At 51.4% G+C, this 17,506-nt stretch overlaps 10 protein-coding genes across 10 annotated transcripts in view; 3 read left to right on the forward strand and 7 right to left on the reverse strand.

Moving 5' to 3' along the window:
- The window catches only part of H257_09804 (hypothetical protein), a 13,216-nt gene extending 9,582 nt beyond the window's left edge, over window positions 1-3,634 (reverse strand). Inside the window, exons 1-8 of the mRNA XM_009836164.1 lie at window positions 3,522-3,634; window positions 3,001-3,426; window positions 2,796-2,948; window positions 2,274-2,521; window positions 1,683-2,223; window positions 813-909; window positions 716-753; window positions 402-668 (exon numbers count right to left, since the gene is read on the reverse strand). Coding sequence (XP_009834466.1) covers window positions 402-668; window positions 716-753; window positions 813-909; window positions 1,683-2,223; window positions 2,274-2,521; window positions 2,796-2,948; window positions 3,001-3,426; window positions 3,522-3,596 — 1,845 coding nt within the window. The 5' untranslated portion in view covers window positions 3,597-3,634. The remainder of the gene's footprint in view (window positions 1-401; window positions 669-715; window positions 754-812; window positions 910-1,682; window positions 2,224-2,273; window positions 2,522-2,795; window positions 2,949-3,000; window positions 3,427-3,521) is intronic.
- A 142-nt stretch (window positions 3,635-3,776) lies between these two features.
- On the forward strand, window positions 3,777-4,322 carry H257_09805 (cell division topological specificity factor MinE). The gene is made up of 2 exons (XM_009836165.1): window positions 3,777-4,137; window positions 4,199-4,322. The coding sequence occupies exons 1-2, from the start codon at window positions 3,900-3,902 to the stop codon at window positions 4,294-4,296; spliced, it is 336 nt and encodes a 111-aa protein (XP_009834467.1). The 5' UTR covers window positions 3,777-3,899; the 3' UTR covers window positions 4,297-4,322.
- On the reverse strand, window positions 3,779-6,838 carry H257_09806 (hypothetical protein; the record flags this gene model as incomplete). Its single annotated transcript, XM_009836166.1, has 8 exons — window positions 3,779-4,399; window positions 4,454-4,768; window positions 4,988-5,099; window positions 5,166-5,282; window positions 5,337-5,487; window positions 5,566-6,264; window positions 6,324-6,688; window positions 6,771-6,838. 8 exons carry the CDS (start codon window positions 6,836-6,838, stop codon window positions 4,355-4,357), a joined length of 1,872 nt encoding a protein of 623 aa, XP_009834468.1. The 3' UTR covers window positions 3,779-4,354.
- Window positions 6,839-6,937: 99 nt separating this feature from the next.
- H257_09807 (hypothetical protein) lies at window positions 6,938-9,232 on the reverse strand. The gene is made up of 3 exons (XM_009836167.1): window positions 7,688-9,232; window positions 7,471-7,629; window positions 6,938-7,418 (listed from the first exon to the last, which is right to left on the reverse strand). Exons 1-3 carry the CDS (start codon window positions 9,155-9,157, stop codon window positions 6,990-6,992), a joined length of 2,058 nt encoding a protein of 685 aa, XP_009834469.1. The 5' UTR covers window positions 9,158-9,232; the 3' UTR covers window positions 6,938-6,989.
- A 1,516-nt stretch (window positions 9,233-10,748) lies between these two features.
- On the reverse strand, window positions 10,749-12,938 carry H257_09808 (hypothetical protein). Its single transcript, XM_009836168.1, has 5 exons — window positions 12,297-12,938; window positions 11,949-12,226; window positions 11,690-11,868; window positions 11,391-11,619; window positions 10,749-11,325 (listed from the first exon to the last, which is right to left on the reverse strand). Exons 1-5 carry the CDS (start codon window positions 12,842-12,844, stop codon window positions 11,150-11,152), a joined length of 1,410 nt encoding a protein of 469 aa, XP_009834470.1. The 5' UTR covers window positions 12,845-12,938; the 3' UTR covers window positions 10,749-11,149.
- Window positions 12,939-13,577: 639 nt separating this feature from the next.
- H257_09809 (hypothetical protein) lies at window positions 13,578-13,965 on the reverse strand (the record flags this gene model as incomplete). The annotated part of the gene is made up of 2 exons (XM_009836169.1): window positions 13,578-13,736; window positions 13,762-13,965. 2 exons carry the CDS (start codon window positions 13,963-13,965, stop codon window positions 13,578-13,580), a joined length of 363 nt encoding a protein of 120 aa, XP_009834471.1.
- Window positions 13,966-14,469: 504 nt separating this feature from the next.
- On the forward strand, window positions 14,470-14,856 carry H257_09810 (hypothetical protein; the record flags this gene model as incomplete). Its single annotated transcript, XM_009836170.1, has 1 exon — window positions 14,470-14,856. One exon carries the CDS (start codon window positions 14,470-14,472, stop codon window positions 14,854-14,856), a length of 387 nt encoding a protein of 128 aa, XP_009834472.1.
- Window positions 14,857-15,283: 427 nt separating this feature from the next.
- H257_09811 (hypothetical protein) lies at window positions 15,284-15,610 on the reverse strand (the record flags this gene model as incomplete). Its single annotated transcript, XM_009836171.1, has 1 exon — window positions 15,284-15,610. One exon carries the CDS (start codon window positions 15,608-15,610, stop codon window positions 15,284-15,286), a length of 327 nt encoding a protein of 108 aa, XP_009834473.1.
- A 200-nt stretch (window positions 15,611-15,810) lies between these two features.
- H257_09812 (hypothetical protein) lies at window positions 15,811-16,197 on the forward strand (the record flags this gene model as incomplete). Its single annotated transcript, XM_009836172.1, has 1 exon — window positions 15,811-16,197. The coding sequence occupies one exon, from the start codon at window positions 15,811-15,813 to the stop codon at window positions 16,195-16,197; it is 387 nt and encodes a 128-aa protein (XP_009834474.1).
- A 427-nt stretch (window positions 16,198-16,624) lies between these two features.
- On the reverse strand, window positions 16,625-16,951 carry H257_09813 (hypothetical protein; the record flags this gene model as incomplete). Its single annotated transcript, XM_009836173.1, has 1 exon — window positions 16,625-16,951. The coding sequence occupies one exon, from the start codon at window positions 16,949-16,951 to the stop codon at window positions 16,625-16,627; it is 327 nt and encodes a 108-aa protein (XP_009834475.1).
- Window positions 16,952-17,506: the final 555 nt, after the last annotated feature.

Consider the following 17,506-nt stretch of genomic DNA (forward strand, 5'->3'; position numbering starts at 1 on the left):
TAAATGCATGTATATATATATACATATATATATAAAAAATGCATGTATATATATATATAAATGCATGTATATATATTATAGACGGTTGAGGCCACATGTGCAAATCAAATATATATATATCAGTGCTGGTACATTCCCCATCCTGGCGTACGTACTGTACACATACATATACAGTACCCCACCACCTTATACATATATATATTGAAATATTTGTATCGAATATAATATAATTATATTCATCTATTCAGCCAATTCGGGGTCCACCTCGAAACATCCTGGAACGATGGTATGTCCATTCTTGTACATCTATTCAATACACACATATATATATATATATATATCCCCAATCCCATCGTTGTATCCCATATATATCGACACTCTCCCTGGCGTACACTACATACATGCGTGGCAAATGCTTCCAAGATGCGGTCGATCTGCTGGGCCTCTCCCGGCAGTCGAAACGCGCCTAAAAACGTGCGGAGGGCGTCCACAAGGGGCATCTGGTGCAGTTCAAACGTTTCGACGTACGCCTGGCGCAGCTGAGCTCGGAATTCGATCGAGTCATGGCGGGGTTTTGATTGGTTGTTGGTGACGGGTGTCTTTGACCGGGGAGAAGACTCGGGTTGTGGTAGCTTGCCTAGAGATCCCAGCACTTGGCCCACCGTATTCTATACATCAAGAGATTGAAAATGTAGGACAAAACGATGTGTAGTACCTTGTCCATACCCCGGGGCAGCGCCCGCAAGAACGTCGCTACATGATAATAGATATATAGATTTAGTTGGGGAGTTAATATATATATATATATATACCAAGAGCGTGGGGGGTCACGGGGGTGGGTAAGAACCCAGAGGACGCGAGCAAGTCGATGCCCGCCGATGGTTTGGTGTTGAACGTGGTAATTGCATCCTACACACAGTTTTACATCATCATCACAAATATATATATATATATAATACTATTTCAAACATAGTGGACGCAACGAATAATATATATTCGAATCGTATCAAAACGGAAACGTCGATATATATATATATATATTTAAACACAGTGGGTTGAAATAACGAATAATCTATTCGAATCATAACAGATATATATCAAAACGGAACGCCGAAAACTATAAATATATATATATATTTCAAACAAAGTGGGTGTAACGAATTATATACTCAAATCCTTTCAAAACCGAAGCAACATACCAACCATAACCATCCTCCTCATATCAACCGGTCACTCCCGTCCTCGTCCCCATATTATTCTCATCCAGACATATATATAATATATTGTCGATTTGATACAAATTTGGGGAGGGGGTGCAATCGAATAATCGCGCCGACCAAACCGATCCACAATCGATCTGATTGGTTGAATTTCATTGAGAAATGGGTTTTGATTGGTTAATAATGTTGAGCTCAACTGAAGTAGCCAATCAAATCGATTTAAATTCCAACGAGAAACCACGCCACAACACGAAATTTCACTCGAAAGCACACAATAGTCATTACACTATAACTCAAACATACCCCACCCATAGACAACATATATATATATATATATATTATCCCCATGATACAGTCATCGACCGACGCATGATTCATATTCTGCTTTGTGTCTATACAATTCCAACCATCTCAAAAAAGCCACCAGTACGAAAACAGTGTCACACATTTACAGCCCCGTACTTGAAACAATTGTTTGCGCTGTCGTTGTGCCAACAGTGTCTCAGGCGACGGCAACCTCTCGTCCCCACAAGACAGATGCTGTTGATGTAATTGGGCGCGGCGGTAGAGCATCTGCAGCGCATTGAGCACCCCAAGGCACGCGAGCTCGGTCGTTTCAGAGTGTTCATCATCGCCACTGATCTCAATAGCCTCGAAGAAGAGCGCGTCCAGGGCGGCGGCGACGACGTTGGCGCGGGGATTGGGCGCGCAGTCGTACGTAACAAACCCATCGATCACGAACAATGGGTCCCTGAGAAAGTCCACCATGAGCTGCGCCATCTCGACCTTCCACGTCATCCTCATATGCCGATCGTCATGATGTTCATCTTGATCATTGAGGCAAGTCGTGAGCACGGGTACGATGCCGCCGAGGACCAGCGCCTCCCACTGCCACTTGAGATGCGGACCTAGGTGTACCCAAAGGAGGCGCCACAGGGGCAGCGTCGCCATGCCCACGGATAGACTACTCGTGACTTGGTAGATATTGTTGTCGATGGTAGTTCTATATGGATGGATTGATTAATGGAAGAAGCGTCGGGTAGGTAGTTGTACGAGGAGGTAGTAGTAGTAGTCGAGGTAGAGGTAGTTGAAACAGAGCGGCAAATGTGCAGCAGCGCATGGCACAGGTCGTCTTGGATGTACATCAAGAGAGGAGGGGCGAGGCTACCGCCGGCGACATGCAAAATGGTCGATAGTAGCTCCAACGCTACGAGGATTTCACGCTCCGTGGTGGATGGCGTAGGTGCAGGAGAGGAGGATGATGTAGTAGTCGATGGAGAAGGGGGGGCGTGGAGCTGCACCTATATATATATACACTCGTCAAGTCAACGTATCCAATCATAGGATGCAACATGACGCGGCCAGACCGGTAGGTTCAGCATGACTTGGATATGTTATTAGTACAAACAGTCATAAAAAATAATGAACGGGGGGTGTACACGTATATATGGAGGAGGTGCAGGGTACACATATATGAGATGGGATGTAGGTGCAGGACCATAGACAATACAGCGTCGGCGGAGGTTAAATAGGTACAGGGACACAGAGAATAGGATAGTGTCAACAATACCAGACCTTTTGCACGAGGAACGCAAGGATGCGCGTGTCGAGCGAGGCGGCGGTGGAGGTCGCGGGGGATGACGGCGACGACGTGGGGGTAAACACGATGCGCATGAGGCGGTGCAAGCTCTCGGTGGCGAGGGATCGCAAGACACTCGGAATTTGGGTCTATATGGACGGACGTGTGCATGAGAAAGGACAACATGGCGAGACGTGTTACTTCGTAGGAGCGGGAGATGCCGTAAAGCGACTCGACGACGTGCCACATGGTGCCGGCGTGGAGCTGGCGGGTGGCGTCGCGGCATTGCATGACCATGTCGAGCACGCGCACGACCATGAGCAGCACATACTGGTCCGACTCGGGGTCGGTTTCTTGGAACCGGCATTGGGTCACGGCATCCACGACGTCCGACAGCGCATACTGCATGGAAAGACCGCTGGTCGATGTTGTGGAAGACTCGTACGCTTGCAAGATGGTGCACACCGACTCCATCGCGGTGCGCGTAAGCGGCCCCGTGGTGTTTTCGTTGCGCACGATGTCGAGGAATGGGCGCAGCACGGTCTGCGACTCAAAGTCCGCCAGGTCTGTCCACTGGTACACATGCACACGCAGGGACGCGAGGCCCTGGAGCTGCGTCGACTTGAGCTAGACACAGGATGAGGGACAATGTCGACAAGCACATGATTCCGAGCGGCGCAGCTACGTGACCGCCGTCGATTCCGAGATGCATGTAAACGTACCTTGACGTAGTCTTGCCGGAAGACATGGACAAGCGCCTGTATTTCACTGAGGATCGCACTGCGAAGGACCTCCATGTTCCCTTTCTTTACAGCGCAATTACGGTGATGCACGTGAATTTCACATACATTAGTGTTATCATATTGTTCTTAAGGTGTCGAAATGGACACTTTAGGGATGTTTTATTTTATCTTGGCATTTGTATCCCATGGAACAATATTCACAAAACACGACTATGTTCACAAATAAAGGTCTGATTTGTCCACAACATCACTTGATTAACGTATGCCTTTATCCGGAATATTTAGTTTCACAAAACGTGACCAAGAACAGTCTCCAAGTTGAGGGGACTCGCAATCCTGCACTCATTTCGTTGACCGATGCGTCAATTCCTTCAGTCGTTCCTGGCCAAAGCGGGGGTGGCGGCGGCCCCGGCGGCCTCATCAGGTGCCTCTGCGTCCAAGAACATCGCCAAGGAGCGATTACAGATCATCCTGGCACACCAACGCGGGTCTGTGGCGCTGAGCGGGGTCAATCTCAACGCCCTCCAAGCCGAGCTGCTCGCGTGCGTGCAACGCCACATTGCGGTCGCGGATGGCGAAAAGGTCAACATTGCGGGTACCTTGCTCCTTTTCTCCATGATCTGATTGATGGTATCATGGTGGTTGTCCCGACGTAGTCAAGCACGAAGGCAACCTGGACATTTTCGAGATGCAAGTTCCTGTCCAGCCACTTGCTGCGGCCGCCGCCACCTCCCCTCGCGCACCGTCGGTCTAATACAGACGTCTTATTCTACCTCCACATGATAGCACTGTGTTATTACGACCTATGCGTCCTACGTTGTCTTTGTCGTCGTCGTGTACGCAGCGAAGGGCTGGCACTACGTCACACATCGGTCGTGACATCCTTCCTCGAGCCCATGTCGTCGACGTACCTCCATGTGGCTGACGCTATCCACAACCCACGTCGCGCGAACAATCGGCATCGTTCTTCTTCGCAGCGCAGAATGCATGTTCACCAGGTTGCGGCATGCCGCCATAGACAGCGTCTTGGAGACCACGCCAATCACGTGCATACCCTCCATCGCTTCGTCGCTACTTCTTGTTCTCGAGGTTTCTTCACCATCTTTCTCAAATGGACGCCACCGCCCGCCACATGCGGCGACGATGGCCGCCATGGCGTCGCCTTGTTCGATCGCATCATGCAATGCCCACACACACATCCCCCCAAAGATCTGCGTTGCATTCATCTATCCATCGTCCATACACCCGTCATATTCTTCCCATCGCACATCAACATAGGACACACAACCAAATATAATGTATGTGGCCAATATAGCCAATCAGATTGCTGGAAGAACCATCATCAACATCGAATTAGTGTGTGTGTGCCTGTAATTAGTGTGAATACAATCCGGAAAGTCCACATGTTGGGTATTACAACGCCAATAATACTTCGAAGTCCTTACCAGTCGACAGCGCCTAGGCACGGCTGTCACTGTCATCGCACTGGTATCACCAAGTACTTCAAACGGCGACTCATCCAGCCAACGTTGCGCCTTCCAGCTCGCCACGACCCATCTACAAGCAAGTCCCCATGATGTTCCGTCATATCCGATAGATAGATATCTCATGGATATGACGTACTGGAGGCTCACGATCCAGCAGCCATGGGCCATGCCAAGCAGCACCGACTCGGTGCGCGGACATCGCGTGGTCGCGTCCACACTCGTCACAACGTGGGTCGTCCCGTCGGGGGATCGACTACCATATAGAGGACAAACGTTGGTCGCCAAATGTTAACACATACTTGCGTACGGGAAGTTCGGTCGGTTTGGACGCGGAACAAAACGCAGGCCGAATCGACCGCCCAAGCCGCGCACGCAGTCGAGCAGGAAGCGGCGGTCGGCTTTGTTAACATTTGTAGCCACAATGCGAACGGCTTTAGATGGGCTTTGTGGGGGGAGATCTACTATGCGTTCAGTAATCGTCTCGATAGTGAGCCCTATAATAATATAGAGCAACGAGTGAGGAATCACTTGGTCACCTTTTGTGAATGTCGTGGTGGGGGGTGTCCTTGAGGGGGTATGGATGCGAAACGACGGTGAGTGGACGTCGGGATTCTCAAAACGTGGCCCACATTCGCCTCCTTTTGTTAATAGCCGAGGCGGCGGTTGATAAGTAGGGGTGAAGGATGGCGCCGTGTCATCATACTGGGAGGGCGGTAGCAACAGACCACTTTCATTTGGTAGGTACACTTGGAGCTCGGTTTCGGGTACGCTGGCTTCTTCATCATCTTCGTAGTCCTGCGTGGCGGCCACGGTGCCAGGTTGGAAGGATGCCGCCGTCATCATGGCCGTCGCATCCGTTCGAGGCGGCGACTGGGGAACGAGAAGGACGGGCGACGGTGTTGTCTTCATAGACATGACAGTCTCGTTGGATGCATGTGGGGATGCTGGATGCAAAGAAGGGGAGATGATAGGTTTGGGAACAGGAGCATGCTGCTGCTGCTGCTGCTGTGAAGAAACCTCGGGAAGACAATCACGTTGTTGGAGGTCGTTGCTCACAACGTTGCTTGGTGCTAAGGTTTCTGGGGGAGAAGCTGGAGTTGTTGCAGTGCAATTCATGGGAGTTCCATCGCTGGGACTGTCCGTAGGGCTGGTGGCGTCCAGGGCCGCCGCGTGGCGCTGCAGACGGATCCGATACGACTCCAATTGAGGCGTATTCATCAAAGATGATATGGACTCTATAGTTTCATGATGACGAGGAGAAGTCTGTGGAGGGGTATGGAGAATTGCATCGTACCAGGTTCGGAGGAATGCGGTGGAGTGAGGGAGCTGACGGGTGGTGGCGGCGGCGGCGTGGCAAACTCCAACGGCAGTTTGCGCTTGACAGCAGGCGAAGAAGATAACACACTAGTACCAACAGCCGCAGGATCGATGGTGGTATGGAGAACTGGAGATGGTGGTTGCTTGGCCAACGCCGCTTCGACGAGTCGCCATTCTTGCAAGAGGCCATCGAGGAATTGATTGCGATGGACGTCACTGGGACACATGGGGATCTTGCACTTGGGGCACTGCGATACCGCCTTGCGCAACTGCACATCGATGCACCGTTTGCAATAGTTGTGGTTGCAACCAAGGCAGTGTGGGTCCACAAGGGTCTCCCGGCTACAAGGAAATGCTCAAGCGTTATATACAAGAGATAAGGATGCATGTTGCACACACGATAGCAGCATGAGCCATCGCTCACCAGATGAAACAGCGTAGCTCCTCACGGATCACATTCAGTTCCCGCGTCATGGTGCCATCGACTTCCATTACTCTCTGCCAAGATTGTCTGCGAAATTTGGATTATCCGGATAGTGCCTGCTATTGGTTGAACTACCGGAAGTTTCAAGAAGACAGCCAATTGGTAGTGTGAACATTGACGAAGTAGGCGGCGGAGATAGATAAGCATGTTAAGAATCGTCTACAACGAGGGAGATTCAGGCATCGTGGAGCTAGTGCGTTGATGGAGCAGTCCATCTTCGTCTGACTTGGCATATTGATGCACAAAGCAAGCCGAGAACTGTTTCTTCATACGATCGACCACGATCTCCTTCAACGACAAGTCACTTTCCTCCAGCGTCAAGTCCACGAGGCGCTCCGTGACGTTGGTCAAGGCGGCCATCTGGTCGAACACGTGGCTCACATCTTCGTCGATCTTATTCAGTCCGAGCGCGGGGCCGGGCAGGTTGCCCGCGCTCATCCGTGGCGACGTGACGATTTGCGCCAGGTCGTTCAACGTGGTCAAGTCGCATTTCTTGTGGTGGCTCACAACATGGATGGCCTCGAGAACTCGCTCCTGCAGAACTTCGAGCTGCTTGGATTGATGCGTGCACTTGTTGCCTGTCACGTCCTGGTGCCACGTCAGCCTTCCACTCTCCCGGTGTCACACATTCGAAACGTACCACGAGCATGGCGGCCCGCTTCTGCACACCTTCCAAGTCATTCGCAAGCTTTTGGGTCTCTGCTTTCGCCGCCAGTCGCTTCTTCTTGAGCACTTCCATCGTTTCGTCCTCGGCTTCTTTCTTCTTGGCCTGCAAACTCTTGATCTCTGCCTCGTACGCCTAGTAATAAAACCATCAAAATAACCCCCCAACCCCCCCCCCGACACATCACGCATACCTGCTGCGCTTTAACCATCTGACTGCGCAACGCTTCCAAATCTTCGTGGCCCTTCTTGATCACCGCTTCATGCTCAGCAAACTTGGCCATCGTCTTGGCTTTGATATCCACCAGGCGCTTCTCATGCGCCAAATCCCGCTCCTTGACTTGCTTGTCCACGTCCTCCAGCGCTTTTTGCTTGTCGGCGGTCAAATTTTGAATGTACGTCTTCACCTTGACCTTCTTTTCTTCTTCGTCCCTGACAAACTTGTCATGTGCGGCCTGCATCTCGAGCTTCGCCACGTTCCACGCAGCTTCCTTCGCTTTCCATTCGCGCGCCGATTCTTCCAGTGCCAGTGCCTGCGCGGCCGCCAGCCCGCTGGACTGACTGGCGTGGTTGGATTTCGCGTGCTGCAGTTCCATGTCAAGTTCGCGGACTTGGCTCGCCAATGCTTCCACTTGACCGCGCAAGTTCGCGCACTCTGTCGCTGCATTGCGGCCTTCGATAGCCAACGCCTCTCGGACCTGTGTCACTTCTGCGGCTTTGACGTCGACGTCGGCCGTCGCTTGGGCCAATTGGGCGCGGAGGTTCGTGCACTCCACGTCCTTCGCAGCACAATCGGACCGCAACACCACACCATCAGCCTTCAACGACGCCAGGTCCGCCTCAAGTTGATCCCGCACGCCTTCAAGCACCACAATGTCCCCTCGGTATTTGTCTGACAGCGACGCCGAGTTGGTGCGCGTGAGGTTCTTCTCATCTTCCAAGCTGGCCACAGTATGCTCGAGCGCGCGCACCTGGGCGTCCTTGGCCTGCCATGCATCTCGCGCCGCGGCCACCAGCGCTTCCACGTTCGTCCCATTCGACAACGTGAGCGCCTGAAGTGCCAGCACCACGCTCTGCACTTGGCGAGCGCTTTCTTGGTTCTCCTGGCGCAAGGTTGCCACTTGGTCGTGCATACTTTGTTCGTGTTGGGCGCTGTCTTGCGTATGCTGCCACTGCAATTGCTGAAGTTTTTGCTCGAGAGTCGCCTTCTCCGCCATGCGTTGCTGCGCTAGTTGTTCTAGTTGGCTCACTCGTTCAGCGTGAACTTGGCGGTCTGTCGCGAGTTGGACGGTTAGCTGGTCCACTTGCGCCTTCCATTGATACGTCACCGCGTCCCCTTCGTTCAGTGGCGGTGTTGCCGCAGTTGCATGCTGCTGCTGCTGTTGTAGCAACTCAATGTCCTTGGCATGCAGTTGTTTCTCTAGAAGTTGCACGCGCTCCTTTTCAACAAGGATCTGCGTCTTGACGTTGTCCGCAAACGCTTTGGCTTTGGTTTTGAGCTCGTTCATTTCGTTCCGAGACTGCATGAGCTGCGCTTCGAGAGACTTTTTGTCGTTGGTGAGAGCCTCTGCGAATGCCTTGGCCTTGACCTTGAGCTGGTTCAGTGTGTCATCCTTCGAGGCTACCTCCGCCCTCAGACGTGCAAGTTCACCTCCTCCGTCCATCGCTGGTCACTGCTGCCGCTTCTTGTGTTGGACTCAAGCTCCACACTGCCGAAGGAAGCCAACGCACCGCACCAGCAATATCTAATTATAGACTTCGCGAGCACTCACAAATTAACATAACCGACGGAATCTTTCGCTCGAACCGAAAGTGAAGCAGTGGTTTCACGCCTGAGAGAGACCCTTGTATCTGCTATATACTATACTCAACGTGTGTATTCTGTACACTCGATCTGACAGAGGCATACGCCTCACATGGCTTATCGAGAACGGACCGCCAGTTCGGCCAAGGTGCTCAAAGGCCCGGCGGACCCCGCCAGAATATGTCGACGAACAACATGGATCTTTGACGGGCGTGTGAAAACAGATCCACGCATCTCCACTCATGTCCAGGCGATGCATTCAATTCGCAAGAGACTCGCCCAAACACATCCACGGATACCACATTGGGACGACATACAAATACCATGTTGTGGAGGTATGTATATGCGGATCCGGATAAGTGTACCGTTTTGGTTTCGTTGCTTTCACAGTCCACCAGTCATTTGAAGTTGTGGCGAGCCAGCCAGCCAGCCAGCCACTTCTGGTGGCTGACATGATGTCATTGTTGAACTCCCACGTTGGCGCCACACACGGCGACCTCCTCCGCTGCTGTATGACCTTCCTCTCCTGTATGCCGCGCAGTCTCTCTTGCGACAGTTGCCGACGTCTTTATGGTCGTGCATCCTACTGCTGACTGCCAAAGCGACCGTTTATACCAGCGACCCATTCCGTTGAGTTTGCGCCCTTGTCTCTTATGAGGGGGCAGAATTAGGAATGACACATCTTGTTCTATTGTGTGCCCAGTGTGTATGTGTGATGTGTGAAGTAGGGGTAGACGATTGGAGAGATGATTATCACATTACATGTGCGCCGCCCCAGGCTGATTTTCTGTGAAGAGACACATACAGCCCTTCTTTAACAGAGTTGGGCATGATCTCCTAGGCTATATATATTTTTATATATTTTACGAAGAGATGATTATCACAGAATATGTGCGCCGCCCCAGGCTGATTTTCTGTGAAGAGACACATTGAGCCATTCTTTAACAGAGTTTGGCATGATCTTCTTGGCTATTTTGCTCGTTGTATTTGCATGTTGTATATATATACGTATGTACCATGATGACATTCAAACAACCCAGCTCGCTTTGAGACCGCGTCGTTGAAGAAATTTGTTCTCAGACACCTTCACAAGTGTCGTGACTGACCTTGTACATACAAACCATATATATATATATATATATATATATATTCTATATTGCATTTTCATATATATCGTAGCGTTTGGTGGTGGTTGTAAGGACGACTAAACCTTATCCCTGTCATATTGACCCGCGGTCATGACGATAACCATGTGTAACTTTTCAATTTCTTTACTGAACAACCACCCCAACCTTTCATGTATATTTATTTGTATGTTGCATATATATATATATTTAATTGTATGTTATATATATATATATATTAGATACCATTGCAACTTCTTTGTTTGCATTGTGGGCTTGACGATGACCAAACCTTATCCCTGTCTGATCGACCCGCGGTCCTGACGATAACCATGTGTAACTTTTCAATTTTGGTCTGAAAACCAATGTATTTATATATATATATATATAGATCGACACGACGATTTGATGGGGGGAGGACAACGTAATACCTTGACCGGGTCGTTTCCGTCTTGGCGACGGCTCGAACATGATGCTTTTTCATGTCATAGTTACACTGACCATCAATTTACAGCGTTAATCACGTGCTAATATTCGCCATAACGCCGCCATATAATATATAATAAACCCACAACCACCCAACTCAATGTTGTTTGTATATCTTCAGTATTTACAGTATTCACACAACTGAATATAAAGTACTGGTGGCTGGCTCTATTCCATTCCTTGGCTGGGATTCGTGCTAACGTTACCAGTAGCCTTATCAAACGCTTTAAAGCTAACGCTAGTTACTGTCTTCTTGTCAACGTAACTGCATCCCACGGGTCACTGGCCTTGGTATTTGCAAACCAGAGCAACTCGAGCCAATCGTACGTCGCCACGACTTTAGCGGCACCATACACCTTGTTGTTGGCCCTTCGCGACCAAGTCGGGACTGCCCCGGGTACCCGTGGCCCCGCATGGCCTACATAGCCAACGATCACCCTTGTTAGTTCACAATAATATACTATCATCAATAATGATAAGTACCTTCGTAGTTGCCGCCGGCGCCTGTGGTCACATATACCACGCCCTTGTCGGCGTTGAATTCGTTGTCGACAATCGGCGCTGTGCGCTCGTACCCGTGGACATGGCCCGCCATGACCACATTCACCCCATGTTGGACAAACAGACGCTCAAACTTGGCTTGCAGTCCACACGCTGGCTCGTACATGGGGGACCCAGCCACGTAGTGCCCCCCCCAGCACGCTTCCACGTCCTATTATGTTCCCTGGTGTAAACCAAATACAGTACTGCTGTATGGGGTTGCAATAAGACTAATCTAGTACCTCTGGGGCAACCACGTATTTGCGCTTGGAGCATTGGCATTGATGGTCCATCCACGTGTTGTAGAACGGATTGTGCTTGATCACAACCACCCAAGGAGTCAATGTGCGGTTCACATGACCCAAGTCGGTTTCGAGCCACGACAGTTGCAACTCCCGCTCGTGTTGCCACGTCACTGTGCCTACCACAACAACCCATCAAAACATTCCAACCACTAGTAGCTAGCTAGTACTACTACTAAGTAGTACTAGACTCTATTACCAACAGTGTTGATGGCGTTGCCTTGGGAACCAACGTAATCGTCGAGAAAAACCAAGTGCACGACCCCCAGATCAAACGAGTAGTACGTCCGCTTGGCCGCCTTGGCCTCGACGGACAGCGGGGTCACCGTACGTTTCAAGTACGCCACATAGTCTTCCCCTTCAAACTCGTTGGCGTAGGGGGAGTCGGGGGTGTGGCCATGACTCGATATGGTTTCGTGGTTGCCATTGATGCCCAGCTGCGGCACACGGGAAAACACGTCTTCTTGCACGGTATACCTAAACACGTATGACCAGTAATACAGTACTGTATGTATACTATCTTGGCTTTTTTCATGCCCTTTAGTACCATTTGTCCCATATTTCGTGCTCCCCGTTCGCGTAGCTATAGTCTCCCGCAATCACAATCGCCTGGGTTGCCAAGCCCCGGTACGCTTGGCCAAGGCTGTGCAACGTCTTGGAGCTGTCGCTCGTGTCCCCTGGATCGCCCACTACCCCAATGACGGTGGGCGCGTCACGGCTACCGACCATTGGCGGCGTCACAAACAAATGTTTGGTCGAGTTGTCAATCGAGTACACATAAGTCGTTTGCGGCAGCAGGTCGCACACGTAGGCCGTGTGCAGGTGCGGCGACTGGTACGAATATCGCCCTGCTTTGACATGATACGAGTCGCTGGTGCTAGCGCGGACACTCCAATTGTCGTGGCCTTGAATGGCGTACTGGACGTCGTACGGGGCCGCCACTGGCGACGCAAATGAGATGGCAACCCCATTCGGACAGTCTTGCACGGCGTTTGTGAGGGCTAGATGAACCTGGGAAACACGTGGAGACGACGCGGCCACAGTTGTGACAACCGTAGAAACGACGACAGCGGCGGCGGCACGAACAATGCGCATGACACACTTGTGGTGTTGTCACCCTACCCTCGACAGGCCAAAACAAGATTTGGATAAGATGCGACATCAGTTGTGCGCATGAAATTCAATGGACAATCGGAAATATCGATACAAAAAAGAGGACAGTTATTTAAACATGGGAGACAGGCGCTGACGTCGAATCTTGGGCCGAATCAATTTGCTCAGTTTTCCGGATAAAAGTGCGTGACGACGAAAGGACGTGATGGGTAAATTCGGTTTCAGAATATAGAACCGAAAGATATTGACCTACGGCTACAGTACGTACCATTCTTTCAAGCTATTAATAGTCATGGTTGGTCATAACGTTATTACTACGTAGTATTGTGCTTTCCGGTTAAACTTGCCAATTTTGAGCCATTGTGAAAACCGCCAACAAATCGCCGCGATGATTTGATTGGTTAGAATTTCGAAGATTTGGGGCGATTTACGAACCGCCCATGGAAATTTTGAGTAAGACCACACAATATTTCAACCAATCAATGATCGATTCCGTACGGAGGTAGTGCTACATATTGTGTGCTACTAGTACAGCGTTATGGCATGCTACAGTACTATAGTATGAGGGGATTGTAATAATATCTCCTGTGAATGCCACGCTTGCCGAAATATATCCTGTAACGTTAGGGGATTGCTTGTACAGACATCCGAAGAGAATCCAATGCATTCCATTAGGTCAATATGCCGCGTCCAAAATAGAATCAAGGGGCCGCGTTCAGTTCTTGGGCTTCCCAGCGACGACGAGGGCGACCAGCCACCGCAACAGCGCCCCCACGAGGTCCGACAGCAGCAGCCGCCCATTCTTTGTGGGGCTTGGCGTCGCCTTTCGCAGCTCCTTCCCAACGACGAAGCAGTGGACGCCCCACCACCGCCACTGGACGATACACTGGGCGATACACAGGCACGATTGGCAGGACGGGAATGGCGACGAAGGGGAGGTAGATGGGTCGGTGCAATCCCAGCAAAAATTCCTTGTCATCCTTCGAAACCATCGCTGGCGATTCGTTCGGCTTGGACACTGGCGTTTCAGGAGCGGCAGGGGGCGAGGCGGCAGCCGCCAACGCCGCAACAAATGTAAGAGCAAACACGATGGTCGAGTGCATGGTAAATCGCAAGATGAGCTTTGGACATGAAATTTATTGGAGTAACGTTAGAAGAAATAGCCGCACAACGGTCAATTTCACCAACCACAATTGCGATGATGGAAAGAGTGAGACTTTAGTCAAAGGAAGACCTTTGTTCACTTTCCAGGTAACTTCTTTATGTACAGTAACTAGTCGATTCCCATTACAGTTTGTCCGCATTCCAACTACTCCACGCGAGCAAATCAATACCAATGATCTGTTTGTCAAGTTGCAACAAGGTCGTGGCAACCTCAATTCATTGTTAGCTTCACCGAATAGGCACACGGGAATTGCAAAACGTCGATAAATTTAGGCGTCCTTAGTCGTCCACAAAAATAACACACAACCGGGTAGTCTTCTACCGTCACAACCTTTCAATCACAGTGCTGACTGGCATTGTTGCGAGTAGCCGTTGAGTGGCAAGCATATACTAGTATTAGACATTGCAGGGCTGGATGTAAACACTTCACCTTTTGATTTACCATGCACTCGTCTGTCGTGTTTACCCTTGCGTTTGTGTCGGCGTTGGCAACAGCCAGCACCACCCCAGCCGCTCCTGAGACACCAGTGTCGAACAAACTGTCGGCGGGGGATTCAAAGGACGACAAAGAGTGGCTGGGGTGGCACCGACCCATCGTCCGCCCTGTCGTCGCCATTCCCGTAGTGCCAATCGTTCCTGTGTATCGCCCAGTGTATCGTCCGGTGGCTGTGGTGGGTCGTCCACTGCTTCGTCGTTGGGAAGAAGGGGCCAAAGCGACAGACGACGAGTCGAAATCTGAGTACGTGGCCGCGGCCGTCGGACGTCGTGGGGGTGCTGTCGTGGCGGCCGGTCCCCGTCACTACGAAGACGAGTCCAAGGCTACTCCATAAGCGTATTTGGACTGCCGCAGAACCGTATAAACCTAATGGAATGCGTACATAAGACCTTGCGAATATACGAAACTTTAGTTCTCACAAACGTGTAGGGCCCAGAGGATCGACCCCATATATTTTACCGATGTGCAAAGCCAAGTCACAGTTTTATCCACTCCGGGGGGGGGGTAGAAAAGGCTAGTGTCCATTTCGAGCCAAGTCTCACACAGACCAATCCAATGTTCTAGAAGACGGTGAGCTCAAGTATCGATACCATAACTCCACTTCAAAGCTAATATGCTCTGCCATCAAGCAGCAAACTGGGGAGGTGATGGAGCAGAAGTCGCAGTCCAGTATTCATTAGATTTAGCATTGGTTCATCTCTGGGTGCAGTTTTTCGTGTTAGCGCCGAGCACGAACTGACTACTCCGATAACGTCTCCGATCTAATTCGACTGCGCCTTTGCACCTTGTTCCGCTGCCTTGGCACCCTCGCCCACAGTCGCGACGCGGACCACTGGATGATCCACCACGACGTTTCCATAACGAGGTCGCATAACTGGAGGCAACGCGACTGCAGGGGGGGCGTTGAACACGGGGCGATAGATGATGGGACGGTAGATGATGGGGCGGTACACTGTCAACCACTCCTGGGCATCCTTCACCGTGCGGTCTGCTACAGAGACCGAGGAGGGACGACTCTCAGGGGAAGTGGTGGCGGCAGTGGCCAACGCCGCAAAGGCCAAAACAGCAAGCAAACGTGACGAGTACATGGCAACTTGTTGGATGAACTTTGTGGTTAAGTGGAAGCCAGCCGACCGGAAAATAACACACAACCGGGTAGTCTTCTACCGTCACAACCTTTCAATCACAGTGCTGACTGGCATTGTTGCGAGTAGCCGTTGAGTGGCAAGCATATACTAGTATTAGACATTGCAGGGCTGGATGTAAACACTTCACCTTTTGATTTACCATGCACTCGTCTGTCGTGTTTACCCTTGCGTTTGTGTCGGCGTTGGCAACAGCCAGCACCACCCCAGCCGCTCCTGAGACACCGGTGTCGAACAAACTGTCGGCGGGGGATTCAAAGGACGACAAAGAGTGGCTGGGGTGGCACCGACCCATCGTCCGCCCTGTCGTCGCCATTCCCGTAGTGCCAATCGTTCCTGTGTATCGCCCAGTGTATCGTCCGGTGGCTGTGGTGGGTCGTCCACTGCTTCGTCGTTGGGAAGAAGGGGCCAAAGCGACAGACGACGAGTCGAAATCTGAGTACGTGGCCGCGGCCGTCGGACGTCGTGGGGGTGCTGTCGTGGCGGCCGGTCCCCGTCACTACGAAGACGAGTCCAAGGCTACTCCATAAGCGTATTTGGACTGCCGCAGAACCGTATAAACCTAATGGAATGCGTACATAAGACCTTGCGAATATACGAAACTTTAGTTCTCACAAACGTGTAGGGCCCAGAGGATCGACCCCATATATTTTACCGATGTGCAAAGCCAAGTCACAGTTTTATCCACTCCGGGGGGGGGGTAGAAAAGGCTAGTGTCCATTTCGAGCCAAGTCTCACACAGACCAATCCAATGTTCTAGAAGACGGTGAGCTCAAGTATCGATACCATAACTCCACTTCAAAGCTAATATGCTCTGCCATCAAGCAGCAAACTGGGGAGGTGATGGAGCAGAAGTCGCAGTCCAGTATTCATTAGATTTAGCATTGGTTCATCTCTGGGTGCAGTTTTTCGTGTTAGCGCCGAGCACGAACTGACTACTCCGATAACGTCTCCGATCTAATTCGACTGCGCCTTTGCACCTTGTTCCGCTGCCTTGGCACCCTCGCCCACAGTCGCGACGCGGACCACTGGATGATCCACCACGACGTTTCCATAACGAGGTCGCATAACTGGAGGCAACGCGACTGCAGGGGGGGCGTTGAACACGGGGCGATAGATGATGGGACGGTAGATGATGGGGCGGTACACTGTCAACCACTCCTGGGCATCCTTCACCGTGCGGTCTGCTACAGAGACCGAGGAGGGACGACTCTCAGGGGAAGTGGTGGCGGCAGTGGCCAACGCCGCAAAGGCCAAAACAGCAAGCAAACGTGACGAGTACATGGCAACTTGTTGGATGAACTTTGTGGTTAAGTGGAAGCCAGCCGACCGGAAAATAACACACAACCGGGTAGTCTTCTACCGTCACAACCTTTCAATCACAGTGCTGACTGGCATTGTTGCGAGTAGCCGTTGAGTGGCAAGCATATACTAGTATTAGACATTGCAGGGCTGGATGTAAACACTTCACCTTTTGATTTACCATGCACTCGTCTGTCGTGTTTACCCTTGCGTTTGTGTCGGCGTTGGCAACAGCCAGCACCACCCCAGCCGCTCCTGAGACACCAGTGTCGAACAAACTGTCGGCGGGGGATTCAAAGGACGACAAAGAGTGGCTGGGGTGGCACCGACCCATCGTCCGCCCTGTCGTCGCCATTCCCGTAGTGCCAATCGTTCCTGTGTATCGCCCAGTGTATCGTCCGGTGGCTGTGGTGGGTCGTCCACTGCTTCGTCGTTGGGAAGAAGGGGCCAAAGCGACAGACGACGAGTCCAAATCTGAGTACGTGGCCGCGGCCGTCGGACGTCGTGGGGGTGCTGTCGTGGCGGCCGGTCCCCGTA

This window comes from Aphanomyces astaci (assembly GCF_000520075.1).
Source record: "Aphanomyces astaci strain APO3 unplaced genomic scaffold supercont1.24, whole genome shotgun sequence".
Lineage (NCBI taxonomy): Eukaryota > Oomycota > Saprolegniomycetes > Saprolegniales > Verrucalvaceae > Aphanomyces > Aphanomyces astaci.

Bases quoted from the DNA above. Each gene is read 5' to 3' on its own strand.
- H257_09805 (XM_009836165.1), top strand. From the start codon at position 3,900: ATGCGTCAATTCCTTCAGTCGTTCCTGGCCAAAGCGGGGGTGGCGGCG. The intron at 4,138-4,198 runs GTACCTTGCTCC...GTCCCGACGTAG, and splicing joins CGAAAAGGTCAACATTGCGG to TCAAGCACGAAGGCAACCTG.
- H257_09807 (XM_009836167.1), bottom strand. From the start codon at position 9,157: ATGGACGGAGGAGGTGAACTTGCACGTCTGAGGGCGGAGGTAGCCTCG. The intron at 7,630-7,687 runs GTATGCGTGATG...TTTTATTACTAG, and splicing joins AGATGGTTAAAGCGCAGCAG to GCGTACGAGGCAGAGATCAA. The intron at 7,419-7,470 runs GTACGTTTCGAA...ACGTGGCACCAG, and splicing joins AGCGGGCCGCCATGCTCGTG to GACGTGACAGGCAACAAGTG.
- H257_09808 (XM_009836168.1), bottom strand. From the start codon at position 12,844: ATGCGCATTGTTCGTGCCGCCGCCGCTGTCGTCGTTTCTACGGTTGTC. The intron at 11,869-11,948 runs GTAATAGAGTCT...TTGTTGTGGTAG, and splicing joins CAACGCCATCAACACTGTTG to GCACAGTGACGTGGCAACAC. The intron at 11,620-11,689 runs GTACTAGATTAG...GGAACATAATAG, and splicing joins AATACGTGGTTGCCCCAGAG to GACGTGGAAGCGTGCTGGGG.